This window comes from Lynx canadensis, chromosome X, assembly GCF_007474595.2.
Source record: "Lynx canadensis isolate LIC74 chromosome X, mLynCan4.pri.v2, whole genome shotgun sequence".
In the NCBI taxonomy this organism is placed as follows: Eukaryota; Metazoa; Chordata; class Mammalia; order Carnivora; family Felidae; genus Lynx; species Lynx canadensis.
Window position 1 is genome coordinate 15668526 of NC_044321.2, and position 20217 is coordinate 15688742.

Below are 20217 nucleotides of genomic sequence, written 5' to 3' on the forward strand. Positions count from 1 at the left end.
TATTCACTTACCTGTTCTGATTCATATACCATTGTTTGTTTATTCTGAAGCTCAGCCAAAGACATATCTATTCTCCTAAAATAATAAAGGCATATTACAATTAAATAATTATGTTTATACACTGATACCTTGATTCCATTACTACGGAATGGAATTTGAAATAAAACTGGTATGTCCTGGAGGATGCAAAAGAAACGTGCTACCAGGTGGGTTTTCATGTACATGTCAGTCTCCCAGGACATACATATCCTGTGAACAACATCACAGTGATGCCTTAGCGGTTCTCAAATCACTAGCCTGGGTAACCTTAAACTTTGCTCCGGTGATCTACTTCATTCTAACATTGATTCAGCTCAGCTCGCAAGACAGGGCACACCACCTGCTCAGACAGGTGCCAGCAGAAGAAGGCATAGGTTTTCATCCGGCTGCCCTCAGAACAGCCATTTCTGACCACATGAAGCAACCCATGATTTCAATGGCTCGACAATTGTCTTTCATTCTTCCAGTGATAACTTCAGTAGGCAATTACTATAGACACAGCAGAATCAAAGTTAGGTAGGTAAAGATTGTCAAAGTCCTCCACATTTAGACACTGCTAATCAATGGCTTTAATACAACCTATTCCATCCAAGTGCACTGACCCAGTACCTGCCTGGGTCAGTCCTGCTTTTGGGTAGGAAATGCTGTCCTAGAGTCTACAGCAAGCCCAGAAGGCAGCACCTTCCCAAATATGTTCTGAGGCTTATTCCGATGAGTTAAATGGGCATACAATAATCAATCATTACCTGTGAATTTCTGGATCTGAATTCGATTTAACTTCATTTACATCTGCAGCGTGTGTATCTCGCATTTTTGAAAAACGCTCATGTAGAGTAATGTCAGGTGATGGAAAATAATTTGCTGAAAAAGGAAACAAATAGTTTTATCTCAGTGTAAAACTGATTCCGCTTAAAAGATTACATATAAGCACAGGAAGAAGGGACTGTTAAAAAACGTCCAACCTGTTTTCTCTTGAAAATATGTGGGACCCAAACTTACTCCACAGACTAATTTGTAGCTCTCACATGGTTTCCCAAGTCTAAGCAACAGTAAAAAAGGCCTGACTTATGAACCTAAGGATTCTGTTCCTATTGGACATGTCTGCTGATTTGCTGGGGGGAAAAGATAGTGTGGCTCTCTCAAAGTGAGAACCTTCCTTCTCCCAGATAAGACCTTACTCTGCTGGGAAGTAAAGACGGTACAGAGTTTTATAGTTGGCCTAGAGTAAAAAATAACTCAAGAACAACCCTGAAACATCAGAAAATTCTGAACAAACGCTAAACGTTGTTTACATATCCCAGAAAGAGTCCTACTGCCATTCTACTTTAATTAACATTAACTGAAGTTCATGAAGACATTCTGAAATCAGCTATGCTACACGGCTTTTAACAGGATAGAGAGAAAGAGAATACACTTCACCCATCAGAATGGTATTTAAGCAAACCTTTTCCCTAACTTACTGTTCCTGTTCTGGGACAATCTCCTGGATTTTTCTGCAATACCAGCTCCCTTTCTGCCAAGAATCATACTTCCTTTGGGTGAGAGGGGCTGGAACTGAGAAGGTGAACTGTTTCAGACAAAACGCATGCTTCAAAGTAAATATATGCCTTAGTTTGAGGGATGCAGAGAAAATAACTCATTTTCAAAACATGTTTCATGAAGGTAAAAAAAAAAATCAGTGCAATTGTCCAGTAAGAAATAGAAAATAAAAATTTTGAAATTCTTGAAGGTCTCCAGTTTATTATTCCCATGCCTGCTTTATTATGCAGCAACAATGAAGTAAGTTGTTCCACCTGACTGAAATTTTCAATTAATGGAAATTGGCCAGAAGCTAAAACAAAACAATTTACTGCAGATATTCAAAGTATTTATTATGCAAATCCTTGATGTCATCAAGTATGCCAAATCGAACTGGAATCTTCTTTCAATCACTTCACATTCATCCTTATGGCACAAAGTCCTAGTAATGCCCTCAGGGGGCTTTAAGAACATCACCAAAAGACCTAGACTTCCAGAGTTCTTGAGTTTGTCAAGTTTCATATGTGGTGTTTATTGCTTCCTCCATCTTGTTTGGTTTTCAGTTAATGTTTCTTGCTGCTGTCAGTAGGCCTGTCTCTTGCAGCAGCCAACGTCTCCCTTTCAGATTGTAATCTACTATGAGTGAAAGTACCAGGTTATTGGAACAACACATGAAGAACTAGGCTTGAATTAATACCTTACACTCTCTACAACAGAGTTCCTTAATAATGATCAAATTTATAATGAAATATTAATTACTCTTACTATATCACAGATATTTACCTATACCTTGTGAAAAGCCAGTACATTATTTTTGTGTTATCCCTAATGTATGTGCAAGATATACCAACCTTTAACTTGATGGATTATAGTTATGATTTCCTGAGCAAATTCTCCTGTAGGTTTGTTTTCAGTATTCTGAGTTGAGTCAAGATGTTCAAACACTGGATGAAAGTTCTCACTTTTCCTGCCAACAGCAACCAAATCATGTGACATCTGTCTCTCTGTGGAATAGCTAGAAGCAACCCTAGAATAATTTGTAAATGTTTAACTAAATTTGAAACTATTTTACTGAGAAAAAAACTTATTAAAAATTAATCAAGATAGCTATAAAACTAAAAGGATGTTTATCTTTTCTTATAATTAAGGCATTAAACTGTATGCCATAAAACATGTGCAATAATGCGCAGGAGAAAATAGCTACAGATGCATGAGTTTGAGTTCTCCTTTTCAATCAGAGATCATTAAATATTTGCCACTTTAATAATAAAATCCTCAACATTCTAAGTTAAACAATTTTTACCTAAAAAAATACAGCAAGGCATCAAAGGTCAGTGTGCAAAAAAATAATCAATTAGATTATTTTCTACTCCCAAATGTCTATAAAATTATAAATCCAGCAAGCTTATACTATCTTGAAGTTCTACCACACTTTAAAAGCTGCTATTAAACATAATAACTTCTTTGCCTTCATAAAAATTCTTATAGCTCTGTATCAGTCATGAGAAACTTGGTATTTTGAAATCAAATTCTGTTGAGATGAATCAATTACAGAATCTCACTAAACTGGCAGCAAATAATCTTAGTTGTTAGCAAAGTTATGATCATTAGAACCGATTACAGTGTTCACCCTAAATGTATCCTTAAAGAAATGCTACCATTTATTATATAACCTCAGCTATGTTACCCTTTAATGCTTTCTGAATCTTTGTAACTTGTATTACAAGCTCTCTTGACCTTTAGGCATCATTATCAAGTCATGATTATGACATACAGCTAACAATTATTGAGGGCTCACTGCAAGCCACACACAGGGGCTCAGAACTTGTTTGCGAACATTATCTGATTTAATCTTTACAATAGCCCTATGGGGAAGGCGCTATGACACTGAGACAACGGATGTCTTGGTTGTTTTGGTTTACATCCCAGAGGCTGAGTATTCCTAGGAACATAATCCTTCCAAGTGTCATAATGGGAAACAATTCCAAAAAAGCTGCTCTCACTTAAAACTACTCTTAAATTCTTTGCCTGGAGGCAGATTATATGTCACAGAAGAAAATGTCTCATTATTTTATATTTATACCTCATTTTGGACTCAAAATGGCACTAATTAGCTTACACCCATCTTACTCCTCTGCATTTAACTCTAAATAGCTTTTGCCTCTTTCCAAAAATCATATTCACTACCCAAAGAATTGAGATTTACAAGTGCTGGGGTTATTTATGAGTATGTTATATAGGCTATGAAGATAAACCCGAAAGAGAGCCCTGAAATATGTTTTAAATAATAGCAGCACCACTGAATAAATGATACCTCTTCATATAACAAATATCAATCAGATGGATACATGTTGGGATGTGGGTGTATGCATGCACGGATTTACTTATTTAAGTCACTTAACAGCCATATATATAAAACCGCTCTAGGGTAATCAGGGGCTTACAGATATTCTTCAAATTTTTTAACTTCTCTCATAAGATGGTTTAAGTGCCTATTTTTAACTTATCAGAGGCAAGGCTTCCATATGACCTATGCTCCCTGCTTTCAAACCAGCACTGTCAAGACAACTCCCTGCCAAAGCAGAACCCCGGAAAAGTGATTATGCAGCAGGCTGATGCCACTGTTAAGGTTTCCTTGATTCATCAGAAGGACTTTCATTAGAAGAGCCATTTCTCTTCTTTCCTCCTAATTTGCTTCAAGCTTCCCACTGGGTATCTGATAACAAGCTAAGAGACATTAGTGATAAACACTGGAAGCTAGAATGGCCCTATAACAACCTCTACTAGCAAAGAATTACAAATGCTGTGTTTCACGGTACAAAAAGCCTGTTCCATACCCCCCCAAAATTGCTTTTAAAAATATTTTACAGGAGAGGGGCGCCTGGGTGGCTCAGTGGGTTAAGAGTCCAACTTCGGCTCAGGTCATGATCTCACTGTCTGTGAGTTCAAGCCTGCGTCAGACTCTGTGCTGACAGCTCGGAACCTGGAGCCTGCTTCGGATTCTGTGTCTCCTTCGCTCTCTGCCCCTCCCCGATCCACACTCTGTGTATCTCAAAAATAAATAAACATTGAAAAAAATTTTTTTAAATAAAACACTTTACAGGCGAAAAGTAAGATGTTCAAATAGAACTATAAAAATGGTCTGTCCATAAGGGGAAATCAATTGATCACATTTTGTATTGCAGACTCAGTTTCTCCCATGAGGAAACTAGTTGATAACGGTTTCCAGTTTTCCACCAAGTAATTATTAAAATTTACTTGATGGGGCACGTGGATGGCTCAGTCGGTTAAGTGTGTAACTTCGGCTCAGGTCATGATCTCCTGGTTTGTGAGTTTGAGCCCCGCGTTGGACTCTGTGCTGACAGTTCAGAGCCTGGAGCCTGCTTCGGATTCTGTCTCCCTCCCTCTCTCTGCCCCACTCCCATTCTCTCTCTCAAAAATAAATAAAAAACATTAAAAATAAAATAAAATTTACTTGTAACTTATTATAAGTTAATTACTGGTATAACTCCATGCCCAACTCTCAATCCCTAGAAGTGCTATGGTATACTTTACAGCTATATTTAATTCCTGAAATTTTAGTGTTTACATTTGCTATTAATTTATCCTGCAAGATTTTTAACTAAAAAATGTTAAAATTGTCATTTCCTAGGAAATATTAAAATTGAAATTTTACTCTTAAAAACAATTACAGTTTTGCTATAAGAAAAGGCTTCCCGAAACTGGGGAACACAAAATGTTCTAGGCATTTACATTTGTACATTTCATCACCTCTTGGTTCACATTTTCCTTTCTTACTTTTTCCTAAGACAGATATTGATTAAAAAGTTAATGACTTCAAGAAATATTCCCAATACAAGTAGTTAAACTGAAAAGACCAAATGTTCTCATTTGAGATGCATTTTAGACAGTTTTAAAAATTAAAATATAGCCAAACACCTGTATTCTAGTACTATTTCTGATACTGGTCTGATGAAATCTTCCAGGCTCCTCTCTTTTCTCCCCCACACCCCACTCGTTTTTCTTTTCCTCTAAGGGTATTTCCTCCGACGTTCTGAGTGTTGTGCATAATAACGAGGAAAACATAAAAAGCTACATTAAACCTTAATTTCCTTTGTACACAGTTAATGTCCATTAAAAAACACAACTGCATGGCAAAACAATAATTACAAAAAGCCCAACAACAACCAAAACTAATGGATAATCCCCTGTCCTCTGGAAGTTTTAAATATACAACAATGTGCATGGGACACATATCAAGTTTTCCTTTCTCAGTTTTCTCCTAAGAACTAACATTTTGTATGACATCCTAGAGTTTATAAAGCACTTTCCCAATTATTCATTTGCTCCTGTCTTCCTGAGAAGACATTTAGCTTTTCTGGAATTGAGGGTAAAGGGTTAGGGAGACTGCTAATTCCCTTAATTCAGCATCTCATTATCTTTTCATAAGTACCCTAACTGGCCTCCCCAACCCTAGTGTCCTTCCAAGTCACCTCACAGGTGTCTTCCAAGGCAGTCTTGCAGCAGCCAGAACTGCTTCCTGCCCTCTCTGATCATCAGCTAATCCTGTCAAATCAGGCAGTGTAGCAGTCTTACCTTTGCAGCCTCCCGTCCCTCTATTCCCTTTCACTTACTGCTTGGAACCACAGCTCAAAGTTCCTGTGTGCTTTCTGTCTTTGTTAACTTATAAAATGTCTTTCATCTCGGGGTGACTGGGTGGCTCAGTTGGTTAAGCATCCGACTCTTGGTTTCAGCTCAGGTCATGGTACCACTGTTTGTGGGTTCGAGCCCCACGTCAGGCTCCGCACGGTCTCTGTGTGGACAGTGCGCAGCCTGCTTGAGCATTTCTCTCTCTCTCTCTCTCTCTCTCTCTCTCTCTCTCTCCCTCTCTGCCCCTCCCCTTCTCTCAAAACAAATAAAATAAAATAAAATAAAATGTCTTTCATCTCATCTCCCTTTTCAAATGTTGAAAACCTTTGAAGCCTAGCTCACGTGCCAACAACTCCTAAAAGAAGCCTTCTCAGAATCCTCCAGCTTGGGATCATCTGAGTCCCACCTTGTGTGTCATTCACTGCGTCATGGTATTACCAACATCACCCTATTGTCTAGTAGATCAGTGGAGAAGAAATCCAATCCTATGCCGATTTATAGTCTGAGAGTACCCTAACAGGCTGTCTCAGAGAAGGTAGGTCCTCAAAAAAATTACCTGCTCAATGAATGAATGATAAGTGGAAAACAACTTGGACAATGTGAAATGAGAGTTTCAGCTAAAAAGATGACAGACTTGAAAATTCTAACTGAGGCCAATTTAACTGTGTTTTTTAAACATTCTTGGCTAACTTTTTATTTTAAAATTATAACTTAATTTAGACCAATTTAAATTTTAAGTATTTCACTTTTTTATAATATAAAATTTCAAATATATACCAAAGTTCAGAGAATCCTATGATGAGCCTGTCAACCCAGCTTCAATAGTTACCAACACATGGCCAATGGGAGCAAAGTTGTAGAGCCAGGAGGAACTGCAGGTTAATATGAGCCCCAAAAGGCATGGCCCAGTGATCTGCCCAATGTCACAGAGCTGCTTAGGGACCCACTGGAAGACAAAAACCTATGCACACCAACCTGAAACAGAATGTTCATCTTCTTATACTAGGATCCTTAAGAGACATTAAGAGAAGCTAGGGTGAAAGATAATAATGAAAGTGAAACTTCTCTCAATTAATTTTTGATTTTTAAAAATGTATACAAGAAATATTAGTGGGGTAGGAAACCTTAGTTTTTGTGATACCTAACAGTGAGGTAGCAGGTTTGTGTTATCACAAAAATATCTCCACTCATAGCTTATTTTGCCTCCAGATGAACGGTACCCATCATAGGTAGGTAAACTTGTGTCACTGGGTTACCTTCCTTCAATCCTTATTATGGTTTTTCATGTTGTTCCTCCACCCATGCGGCATCCCTTTCCTTAGAGCAGCATATGGGCTCCAATGTCTTCTGGGGCCCATTAACTACCTCATCCCCCTTCAGAATGGGGAAAAACCTGGGGAAAGACCAGAATGGGGTAGGGAGGCCCTTCCTGTATCTCTTGGTGGAGGGGAGCGGGGGTGGGGACAAAACGCTTATATGCAAATGTGACTGATATACTCAGTCCAACATCAACTTTGCTAGCCAACCTTCCCATCCTAGATGCCTAGTACCAGCATGCAGGGCGGTCAACGGAGCCTCAACTCCATCCACACCAGCTTATTCTTCTCCAGAGACAAGCATCCCCTCCTCCTCCTTCTCACTTCCATCCTAGCCTGAGCAAGGTTTAGTCTCTCACCTACTTGGCCCAACATTAAACCAACACTTCCTTCATCTGCCTCAAGACCTCAAGATGTACACAACAGTGCTGGGAGTTCATAATAGCATTCGTATAAATTTTCATATTATGACTCCTTAACTTATATTTTCAAACATATAATTATGACTTATATGTAGCTTCTAGCTCTGATGATGCAATTTCTGACAAAGTGGGTCACTAGAATGTAGCCTTTGTTAACAGAAGTTTTAACTATGCAGTGAACATTCAACCAAGTGTCCTCCTACTGCCGTTCTAGATACCAAATGGAGCCTAGAAAAATCACTAGCTCAATCATGTATGTTTTCAACTACATTGATAACTGGAAGAACATACATCGTTATGTGACCAAAGCTAAGAAAATAAACAAATGCATAAAATAACCATCTCCGATTTCCCCCAAAATGGATAAACCCTCTAGATTTTAACCAACAAATAAATCTCTCTACTTACTCTATGATTATTTTAATATTTTCAAGCAGAGGAGAATCTAAGTTATGTTAATAGTTGAGAACATGACTCTGTTGAGTCACCTCAAACACTACCTTTGTTTTATGGATACTTCATCAGTCCATACGTAATTAAATCCAACCCCACAAAACTCTTCCACAACTTAACCATTCATCAATAATTATAATCAGAGAGAAAGATTTTGTTGTCTATGCATTATCATACTGAAAAATGCATATATTTATTCATCTTTGAATAGAAAGGATTTGCAGTGTAAGCTCTTTATTACACAAGCCATCCTACAGATCTTTGTCAGGTAGTTCAAACAAGTGCTGACAGGTCATGAATTTCACAAACTTACAGTTTATAAATTCAAAAGAAGTGATACAGCAGCTGCAATTTTAGGAAGCTCATTTTCTGGTGACACATGACAAAAATCAAGTTTGCATTTCTTAATATCAAATTATAAAATTAACTCTTGTTAATATTTCTAATGAGGTCTATTGAAATGAAATCCCTCAAAATTGGTATTTCTAGCATTCTTTAAAAGTGCTAAGCCAATTCTTTTTTTTTTTTTTTTTTAGTATTTTTAAAATATAATTTATTGTCAAGTTAGCTAACATACAGTGTATACAGTGTGCTCTTGGTTTTGGGGTGGGGGAGATTCCTGTGATCCATCGCTTACATACAACACTCAGGGCTCATCCCAACAAGTGCCCTTTTAATTTTTTAACTTCCTTATTAAATATGGGTGTATCATTACTTCTATTTAAAAAAATCAAGATTTTTGTGATGTGATTGTAATTTTACCTCCAAAGGGAAAAAATGTGAACAAAAATGAAATAATGAAGTATTTAAAGGGGAGTATACTGGTATCTACAATTCACTTTGAAATGTATGGAAAAAATAAGATGGAAGTATTGATGAATAAACGGACAGATATGTGATCATGAAAGTAGAGTAAAATATTAATTATAAACACTCAGTGGTGGATATATAGGCATTTGCTATACAACTCTTTCAACTTTTCTGTATGTTTGAACATTTTCATAGTATAATGTTAGAAAGAAAAAAAGCTTAAGGTAACATCCTTAGAGTTGATCCTTACATCGGCTTTTGTGCTTTTAAGGTTAAGAACTAGTAGGAAACATAATAGTACAAAATGATTGAAGACTTATTATATGAAGTAGGATACAAAATTATAAATACAGTATTATGACAACCATGTATAAGTATACACAGAAAAAAACCAAAGGAGCTGTACTAAAATATTAATAAAACTGTCCTAGGGTAGTAAAATTATCAGTGATTTCTCCCCTCTATTTGTCCAACTTTCTATAATGTAATCATATTTATAGATGCTTTTTGTGCACATATAAATATACATATGTATATCTTACAGCATTTTTTGTAAGCACAATGAACATAAGGCAAATATGAGGGAGGGGCACTGCCATAAGAAAAGGAACAAAATGTATTTGTTTTAAAAAAAAAAAGAGAAACTGTGGGTTTACCTCCCTCCCTGTCACATCTTGACCTTCGATTTTGTTTTATCTTGTTTTTGACTGAAATACAGGTATGAGTGAACTGTGAACATAAATGCACCAAATCAACATGTCCCATCACTTTTTTATTCACATATTGGTAATATATTAAGGTAATAAACAGACTTAGCTGACACAGCCAACTGCAGTGCCTTGTTATTTCCAGAATCCATAGACAGAGGTAATATGCACAATGGAACAAAGCATGCGAACCACTTTAGCAGAATATAACCTATTACAACAGCGGTCTATTTTCTTTAATGAATCATTGAGAGCTAAACTGAGTGTTTGATAAATAGGCCTCTTTCTAGAATCTAGCCTAATTTCCTCTACCTAAGAGACTCTAGTCAGCTGAGCACCAATTGTCTTGGGAGGGCAGCAAGAGCCAGGTTAAGTCATCGGCTTCCTTGAGCCGCAGGTGCTCTGACTTAGACAAGTCGCTTCATCTCTCAAGGCTTCGCTTTCCTCCTCTATAAAATCAGGGCCAGTTAAGGTCCCTTCCAGGTCAAAAATTCTCTGGATTTGAGGCAACAGGGAAAACAGACTCTGAGAAACTGAGCAAGGGATAGGTCCCCTTGAACTCCACCCAGCCTATCCCTGGCTACAGAAAATCTAGCAGCATAAAAACACATAAATTCATGAAGAGGAACAAGTCCATAGAGTGCCCTGCGCCCACAAAGCATCTTGAGATACGATGCGGAAACAAGCAGACATGAGATCATTCCATATTACCCATCATGGGACTCATCCTCATTACAGGAGGGACTTGCAAAATCCAGGCAATCCTTCCCCACTCAATGGACTCTAAACACACTGTTAATTCCATTTTTAAAGCTTCAAATAAAGGTGGCAGAAACAGATACTTTTTAAATAGCACTAAGAAAAACCAAAAACAATACCTGGATGTATTTACTGTTTTCTTCACATCTACTTTAACAGTAAGTGATTTCTTCCTAAGACTGGCAGATGAAGGTTTCACATTGGAAAGTTTGTTACTTTCATCGAGTTGGTTACTGGAAGAGTTGCTCTCTTTTCCGCCATCCCCATCTTTCTTTATTTTCTCCTTCTGTTTGTCATTGTAGGGTCTCAGGCCAATGTCACTTTCGCGCGAGCGAGTAGAGGCAGTGCAGTCTTTCTTAGATGGTGTGAGAGGTTCTTGGACTTGCCCACCTTCAGTCTCTCTCCCTCTTCCAGCAGTAAGACAAATGGACTGTCTATTTACGGGGCCTTTTTGAGAACTGTATTTTCTCTCTTCTTCCTTAGAGTACTTCGGAATTCTTCCAGCAGAAAAGTCCTGGTCCCCACCTGACGTCTTAGGACGTTTGTGGCGATAGTCACAGGATACCCTGGTTGCCGAACTGGTCTCTGGGGGTTCCCTCTGAGCATATCGATGAGTTTGGGGCCCAAGGTTCCGTTGCTCTTTCTTCCCTTGGTAAGTTGGAAGAGAATGCTCGAACTTCCACTGTGGGTTCCTGGCAGGATCTCTGTTTTCGTACCTCTCCACGTCTTTAGGTCTTTTTGATGTGTGTCCATATTTTCTGAAATCACGATCCTCAGGATACCTGTGTTGACATAAAGCAGTTTATACTTGCACTAGAGAGAAGAAAGTGAGAATTTATATGTGTGGAATGTTGGGCAGCATGGCTTTAAATGCAGAAGGCAGTGGCAAGTTAACTATAATCCCTCAAGCCAACTCATAGAGGCACAAGGTAGCAAAAGAGGAAAATATCATCTTTTGTTAATATTCTAGCCATCAACAATGATCTACTCTATAAATAAATACTTCACTACTACCAGTAGACCATAATTACATTACAATGCTTTTTATCTTTTTAGACAAAAGCTTTGCAAGGTGGTTATCTTCAACCATAAAGTAAATAGACTTTTTCACTTGAAGCTTTATACCAAATTACCCAGGTTTAATGTTTTCCTATACCTCTTCTGAAAAGAGCTCCTTTTCTCAAAGTCTTCAGAGCCTCTTCTAAGTGACTGAGAATGGTTTTCATCTTGTATCCTCTGGTGCCTCAACTCATCTTCATACCACTTTCCTTCGAACCTAAAAGAATCTGCTATTGACCTCTGAGGTGGCTTCCCTCCTTTTCCACTTCCTCTAACTCTGTGGTCATCAGGAATATACCTTCCTTGTACTTTCTGGGGATAAAAATTCCTCTGGTTCTCTTTGTAAGGTACACCTTCTGAGTATTGGGGCATATAGTGCAATCCTCTGTTACCATCTCTTCTTCCTGGTAAGTATTCTCGGTAAGGCTTAAAAGTATAAACATTTTCTGAAGAGGTTCTTCTTATGTTTGGGGAAGGTGATCTATGTTCATAAGATCGGTAATGTATATTTCCACGAGAAGGAATCCTTGGTTTACTCTGTCCATGTTTCTCACTGTCCATTCGCCAAGTGGTGGGTCTCTTTGGATCCTTCCTATATTCACAGCCATAATGCCCGTGAGAGTACCTTTGCTTGTAGTGTTCAGAATTTCTAGGTACTGGTGATAATGACCTATGTAAACAAACAGAAAAGTTCAGTACATTTAAAGACAATAAACTAAGTCTGTCTTAACGTGACCAACTTAAATAAAGCATTTGCTTTTCACTGCTTCTTCCACTCAAATTAAATTAATCAATTTGCTCTATCTGTATTCAAAATTGCCCATGTGGGTGTCTGATTACTGCTCTGACCAATTCAACAAGCATACTCTTTCCATCGGAACTAATGTACCCCATGTGCATATCAAAATGGGCTGAGCACAGCCATTCCGCTGCAGGAGGACCAGGTCAGGTGCACAAGAGCCATTTTGGAAGACTGCTGACAGCAAAAGTTTAGGCAAAAGAACCAGTCATCAAAAGCTTGTATCAGGTTCAATAGTCAGGGAAGAAACAAACAAAAGGAGGGCTAGATTCACACAAGTAAATGGGTAGGAGAGTCTCTGGCAAACAGAACAGAACCTCTGAAATTAAATTAGATCCTACGAGTTTATGACATCACAATAAACCCAAATGCAGACTCAAAACTGGCCCCATAGTTTCCCCAATAGATTGACTATTCTCTCTACTAAGGCTATATCAAGAAGCAAAAATAATACATACTTAGTGTGCAGAGTGGAGGGGAAAGAGGATATTAAGACTTGAATCTCATTCTTAGTTCCTCCATAAAAACTACTAACACAAACTGCTTTTCTTTCCCAGACCTGTTCCCTTACATGTGCTGTTCAAACAGACAGAGCTTATAACTTCGGAGAAAGTGGACTTTCACACAGCTGTCATGCTCCCCAGGTACAGCACATCTTTTGTGTAACTACCTCCCCCAATACCTCAGCATTGCCAACATCGAGACTTCACTCCCACAGAGGAGGAAGGAGGCTCCTGTACCCAGGGAAACAAGTCTGAGTTGCCTGGACATCAAAAGCAGAGAGAAAGCACCACTATGTGGGACACAATAAAGTTCAATTTTGCATCTGGGGACCTTTCCTCCCATCTAACCCATCCAATTTTCTAATCGCCTCCCTGAGGGCTTAATGTCTTCTAATCAATGAGGCAGCTACCCTTGCACCTTTTGTTACTGTCCACCTTCAGAAGCTGCATGGAGTTGGGAGTCAAACCCTTTCCACATGGTGACATGCCTGTGTCCTCCCTACAAGAAAGGAAGCAGATTTATCTTCCTCACGTACATACTGGGATTTATATACTGGACTTGGCAATATCTCCCTCTGGAGTCACCAAGCTAGATGTACTTAGCAAATGCCATTATTTAGCTGAAGAAGAAACTTCATCACCCAGCAGGCTTTACTTCATCACAGGAAGAAGGAGGCAGGGACTCTGAGGACTTTCTGGAAGACTGCATCTCTTCCATCACTGAGGAGAAAAGGTGGCAGCCAGAGACAGAGGTCCTCCAGACTGGATGAAATACTCAACCTCTCACTTTAATCCTTACCTCATAGTGAATATTGCTTTGTTATATTTCATCTCAGGGGTTTTATTCTATAAAGTCCTGTTCTTTTGAAGGAGATTGCTGGAATGGTAACTAACATTTTCAGTTCTCCTAAAGAAACAAAAGAGATCTGAGGAGTCTGTTGGGAGACAATTCTCCATGGGTCTCTTGCATCCTGCATGCTTGGTAAGCAGAGGCACTAACAGCTTTTGTTCCAAACACCACAGCCCGGGAAGATGGAGACGGGGCCTCCCTCAGGGAAAGAGGGCCAATTTGCTTGCTATTCAGGATATGTTTCCTCCCAGGCAAAGGCTGGGTGGGTTTGCTTGTAGCCCCTGATGAGGCTTGGGTTCCTTAGCTGTGTTGTCACTTCACTGCTTCACTCTGCAGTACCCACCGTCAGGAGACTGGGGAGAAAGGGAAACTCGGGCATGTGAGGTCCAGGCTGCCTGCTGGACCGTGATTAATACAGGCCTTTGTCTCTGACCCAGCAGTGCCCGTGGCAGGCTGATGTGTCAGCTTGCAAGTAAGGTAAAATATCAGACCTTTTACAGTTTCTGACCAAGAGTTCTTAGAAGGAATCTAGAAATCAGGCACTAAGCTTGGCAGAGTCTTCTGTGCCCCTTCATCCAGCCTATCACAAAAGGGTGAAACAAAACAACCTCTTTGATGCCCTCCATGTTGAAATCATTCACTTGTTTATGTTCATGTTCCCTTTTTTTCCAGAAGCTCCTTCCCGTTACAATTTGGTCTTGTGAATTACAGAATGGAAACTGTTAAGTCATTATAGAACCATAATGAACAAGCACGATGGCCAAGTTGTATTAACATGAAAAGTTTTGGTCTGATTTTTAAGTATGTAATTATGGTCCTTTTTTTAAAGTCCTAGAATATACTAGTCACTTTCCTAGCTTGGCGCCTTTGCTCCTGTTGCCCTCCTTAACTGGAATACTTTTCTTCTTTCTTTCCACCTTTAGAAATTCTACCCATCCTTATATGACCAGGTAAAATTCCATCAAGACTTACTTAGTATCCCCTTTTCTTCCTCCATAAAAGCAGAATTGTTCCCTCTCCATGGACCCAGAATACTTTGTCCCAGTCAGTAGCACTGCACTTCTCCCATAGTATCATAGCTGACTATGGTGCCAACCTCCAAGCCGACCTGCATGCCTGCTGAGGTCCCGGGAGATGTCATTTGCCTTTGAGGCCCCAAAACTGTAGCAGGTATATGATGAATACTGGTTGAACCGTTCCAATCTAATTATATGTATATACTATTGATACTACCAACCAGGAAAGTTCAACTACACCTGAGTTATTCAAAACTCAAGTATTCTGCCATGAAGAAGAGGAAATAGGTAACTCCTGATTTTCCAACTCCCAATTTTTTCAGAGATAATGATTATGAAAACAAAAAAACCACTGGAGAGTTCTAAACCACTTACTGATGCAAAAAATGTAACACTTGAAGATGTTTCTCACTTTCCCTTGAGGTAGCCGTTGCATTTCTTCTTATTATGGATTAATTGAGCTGCCATCCATAATTAAAGAAAGCTGTCAACTTTTAGAACCTAGCAATACAACCTTTATCACTGTAAAGTACCTACTGTGAATAACCAGGTCCCATGAGCTTATTAAAATAGGTTCCTTACAGTACTACTGAACTTGAAAGTCAAAGCACATCTCAAACTCAAGCTAACTCTGCTAAACTAAGAACTGCTCACCTGTGTTTCCACCTGGGGGATCTAGAGCGTGACCGTGCCATCCTCTGACATGTGAGCCACTATTTACTTTTTACACTGCAAAGAAACACAGTATTAGCAAGTTTGTAGAAAGAGCCTGCAATCTGCTCTAAAAGCAGTGAATACCACCAACAAAAAAGTTACTTAAGTTCTCTGTGCCTCAGTTTCCTCATCTGTAAAACAGGGATGATAATAATAGGACCCACTTTATTGGAATGTTGTGAAGATAAAATGAATTAAATCAGGAGTCAGCAAACTTGTCCTATAAAGGGCGAGATAGTAACTATTTTAGGCTTTGTGGGCCATATAAGGTCTTTACTGCATCTTTGTCTTTTTTTTTAATTTTTTTTAATGTTTATTTATTTTTGAGAGAGAGAGAGAGGACAAGCAGGGGAGGAACAGAGAGAGAAGGAGACACAGAATCTGAAGCAGGCTCCAGGCTCTGAGCTGTCGGCATGGAGCCCGATGTGGGGCTTGACCTCACGAACTGTGAGATCATGACCCGAGCCGAAGTCAGACGCTTAACTGACTGAGCCACCCAGGCACCCCTTCGCTTTCTTTTTAAAACAACTCTTGGGGCACCTGGGTGGTTCAGTTGGTTAAGCATCCGACTCTTGATTTCAGCTCAGGTCATGATCTCATGGTTGGGGTGTGAGATCGAGCCCTGAGTCATGCTCTGCGCTGACAGCATGGAGCCTGCTTGGGATCCTCGCTCCCCTTCTTTGCTCCTCCCCCCTTCTCTCAGAATAAATAAACTTCAACAAAATAAATAGATAACGAATACAACAACTCTTTAAAAATATAAAACCATTCTTAGCTCATGGGCCACAGAAAAAGAGGCCCCAAAGGTCAAATATACTGCAGTTCGATGATCCCTGAGTCAAGTCAAGTCATGAAAAGAACCTAGAATGGTGCTTGGCACACAGCAACTGCTAAATAAGTGTTCCAAAAGGAGGAAATACCCAGAATTGCTCCATCTGAATCACTACTACCTTCCTGTCTTTCACCATGTACATAAATACTTCATATAAGCACAGACAAAAGTTTAGGAATACTTGATGAGATATCCTGTTTTTAAACTGCTGGATAATAAGAATTAAAATACCTTATTATAGTACTAAAGTGCTGTCTAACTTCAACTAAATATACCAAAACTTAATCAAGCATGATTAAACATTTAGTGTGTTGCTGATTCTTTGGTAAAACAAGCAATGCATGGAAACTTGATTTTTAAAATATTAATACTTTAAAAGAAGTTGATAGCTTTAGGAACCAAATTTTTAAAATATGTGATTAGGGCATAATCTTCTATAGTAGCTACTATTTGTATGTCAGTAATCCTTAGTTCTTTTTTTTTTTAATGTTTATTTATTTTTAAGAAAGAGAGAGATAGAGAGAACAGGGGAGAGGCAGAGAGGGAGGGAGACAAAGGATCCGAAGAAGGCTCTATACTGACAGCAGAGAGCCCAATGCGGGGCTCAAACTCATGAACCATGAGATGACCCGAGTCAAAGTCAGATGCTTAACTAACTGAGCCACCCATGTGCCCCTCTCCTTAGTTCTGATACTATAATTAAGTAGTTCCCACCTTATTGGCCCCAAACTACTGGCGGCTTTCAAAATTACTGCCATGGGTCCATGAATAATACTTGGAGCCACCATGCACAGACTATGGAATGAATCAATGTATGTCTCATATATTATAACCTCTATTTTGCAAATTTCTGAAGACAGTATGGCAAATGTTAAAATATAAATGGCTTCTTGTATGTAGTTTTTCCATTGATTGATACAAAAAGTACAACTGCTATTGTGTGGACACTTATTTAAAAAGGGGGTCCTCATAGTCATACATTTGCAAACTACTGCTATAATGAATTTCAGAAGAAAGTAAAAGCACATAAAGTTAAAGGACTTGAACCAGATCACTCATCAAAAGGACATTCAATTCTATTCATTTATTTATACACTGCCTCTTTCCAAAAAGAAATTGAGGCTAGTAAGAATAATTGGTTCACAGGTACTATGAAATTAAGACAGTAAAGGGGAAAATTATCTAATTAAAAGTATCAAAATGCATTCCTTCAACAAATATTACTGAGTGATTATTTGCCAGGCACTGTTCTGGGGATCCAGCAATGAACAGAAATAGAGAAAAATTCCTGTCTTCTGGAGCTTACATTCTACTGAGGGAGTTTATAACTTAACTAAGGAAGCTTTGGGTATCAGTTCGTATCTATGAAATGGAACAAAAATAAAAATCCCAGGGTTGGGCGGTGGGGGGGGGGGGGTGGCTGACACCAAATATTGCTGGTGATGATGAAAAAGCATAATTTTTCTGGAAAGTAATCTGTTTTCCCATTTTATTTATTTTTTATTTTCACTGTTTTTAATGTTTATCTTGAGAGACAGAGAGAGAGAGAGAGAGAGAGAGAGAGAGAGAGAGCGAGCCCAGAGCAGGAGAGGGGCAGAGAGAGGAGAGAGAGAATCCTAGGTAGGTTTTGCACTGTCAGCCCAGAGCCTATTGTGGGGCTCAATCCCATGAACTGTGAGATCACGACCTAAGCCGAAATCAAGGGTTGGATGCTTAACCAACTGAGCCACCCAGGCGCCCCCTATTTTTAATTTTTTGAAGTAAGTTCTATAGGCAATGTGGGGCTTGAACTCATGACCCTGAGATCGAGAGTTGCATGCTCTTCTGACTGAACCAGCCAGGTGCCCCTCCATTTTATTTTTCTGGAAAAAAAAAAACAAAAAACAAAAAAACATTTTTTTGAGATACAATTTGCATACCATACATTCACTCATTTAAAGTGTAAAATTTAATATTTTTTAGTATTTTCACAGAAATACAGAACCAACACCGCAATCTATTTTTAGAACATTTTATTCCTTTTGAAAGAAACCCCATTAGCAGTTGCTTCCCATTCCTTTCCTCCTTTGATTAGCCCCTGACAACCACTAATCTACTTTCTGTTTCTATGGATTTGCCTATTTTGGACTTTTCATATACATGGACTCATACAATATGTGCTTTTTTTGTGATTGGCTTCTTTGCCTTAGCATAACATTTTCAAGGGTCATCCCTGTTTTACCATGTATCAGTACTTCATTTTTGTTACAGCTGCATATTTATTTATTCCTCTCCCAGGGGACATTTGAGTTATTTCTATAGTTTTGGTTACTATGAATAATGCTGCTATAACAATGCTATCTGTGTATCAGTTTTTATGGAGACATGTTTCCACGTCTCTTGAGTATAAACCTAGGCATGAAATTGTTGGGTCATATAAGAACTCTATGTTTAACTTTTATTTTATCTTTTAAAATTTATTTTGAGAGAGAGAGAGAGTGCACGTGAGTGAGAGAGGGGCAGAGAGAGAGGAGGAGAGAGAATCCCAAGCAGGCTCCACACTGTGAACACAGAGCCCAATGTGGGGCTCGAACTCATGAACTGTGAAATCATGACCTGAGCCAAAACCAAGAGTCAGACACTTAACCAACTGAGCCACCCAGGTGCCCCATGCCCACTTTCTTTTAATCTAATAATTTCAATTTAAACTTAATATTTTAAGACAATAATTTAAAAGGGAAAAAAAACAACTAAATATACTAACACGTTTATATCACCATTTATAATAGGAAAGGAAAAACACCCATCCAAACTAATTATAACCCACATGCCCAGGAATTAATAAAAGATTAAACAAACTTAAAACATAAATATCTAGTCGTTTCCTACCCTTTCCACAGCCTTATGTATGTCTTTTCCTCCACATATTCTATTAGCCCACCACACCACACTATTTGCTTTTCCCTGATAAGGCCATGTTCCCCATACCACACAGATGGTCTTCCTTCACTCCACTTGACAAATCTTCTTTCAGGACTGTTTGACCAGCATCTCCCCTGGGATTCTTTCCTTGACTTTGTTATTTTCCCCCAGAGTTTCCTTCTTGGAAATTCTGGATTTATTCTGTGATGATTTCAATACATTGTGATTATTTGTTTGCATAACTATATTTATTTTCATAGGCAAAAAACTCCTAGCAACATATCATAGAACACAAAACTCAAATTACCTATGGACATAATGATATCAACCTCATTAGTAACTGAGTAAACACAAATTAAGATCATAACCATTCCACACCCACACAAAAAAATCAAAGTTGCACATTCTGGAGTGTTGGTGAGGATGTAGAACAATAAGGATTCTCATATACTGCTAGGGAGTATACATGAGCATTAACCAATTTGGAAGGAGGTGACAGTACCCATTTAAAGTTGAACATGCTCATATGCCATAACCCAGCAATTCCATTCAGCAACAGAATTTAGAGTAGCAGCTCTCAAACTTCAGTGTGCATCAGAATCACTTGAAGGGCTGGTTAAAACACAGATTGCTGGGCCCTACCCCAAGGGTGAGCCTTACTTCTAGCAAGTTCCCAAGTGATATGGATGCTGTTGGTCCAAGGAATACAGAACTAATGGCTTAAAGAAAAAGGTGGGGGTCCCTTGGGAGAAAATAAGATTTAGTAATTCTGTGGGGCTCAAAAAAAAAAGTATTACTTAGAATATTTTCCTTTGAGGGGTACCTGGGTGGCTCAGTCAGTTAAGCATCCAACTCTTGATTTCGGCTCA

The 20217-nt window shown here is 38.8% G+C and overlaps 1 protein-coding gene across 6 annotated transcripts in view; it reads right to left on the reverse strand.

Annotated features, from left to right (window-relative positions):
• Positions 1-20217, reverse strand: part of BCLAF3 (BCLAF1 and THRAP3 family member 3) — a 56628-nt gene that overhangs the window by 26183 nt on the left and 10228 nt on the right. For 3 of the 6 annotated variants that reach the window (XM_030304720.1, XM_030304717.1, XM_030304719.1), the window contains 6 exons: positions 15556-15630; positions 11831-12403; positions 10794-11456; positions 2409-2584; positions 786-900; positions 12-75 (listed from right to left, as the gene is read on the reverse strand). In XM_030304720.1, the coding sequence (XP_030160580.1) occupies positions 12-75; positions 786-900; positions 2409-2584; positions 10794-11456; positions 11831-12403; positions 15556-15596 (1632 nt within the window). In that variant the 5' untranslated portion in view covers positions 15597-15630. Of the gene's footprint in view, positions 1-11; positions 76-785; positions 901-2408; positions 2585-10793; positions 11457-11830; positions 12404-15555; positions 15631-19414; positions 19550-20217 lie in introns of all 6 variants that reach the window. The other 3 variants (XM_032592279.1, XM_032592281.1, XM_032592280.1) reach the window with 3 other exon arrangements.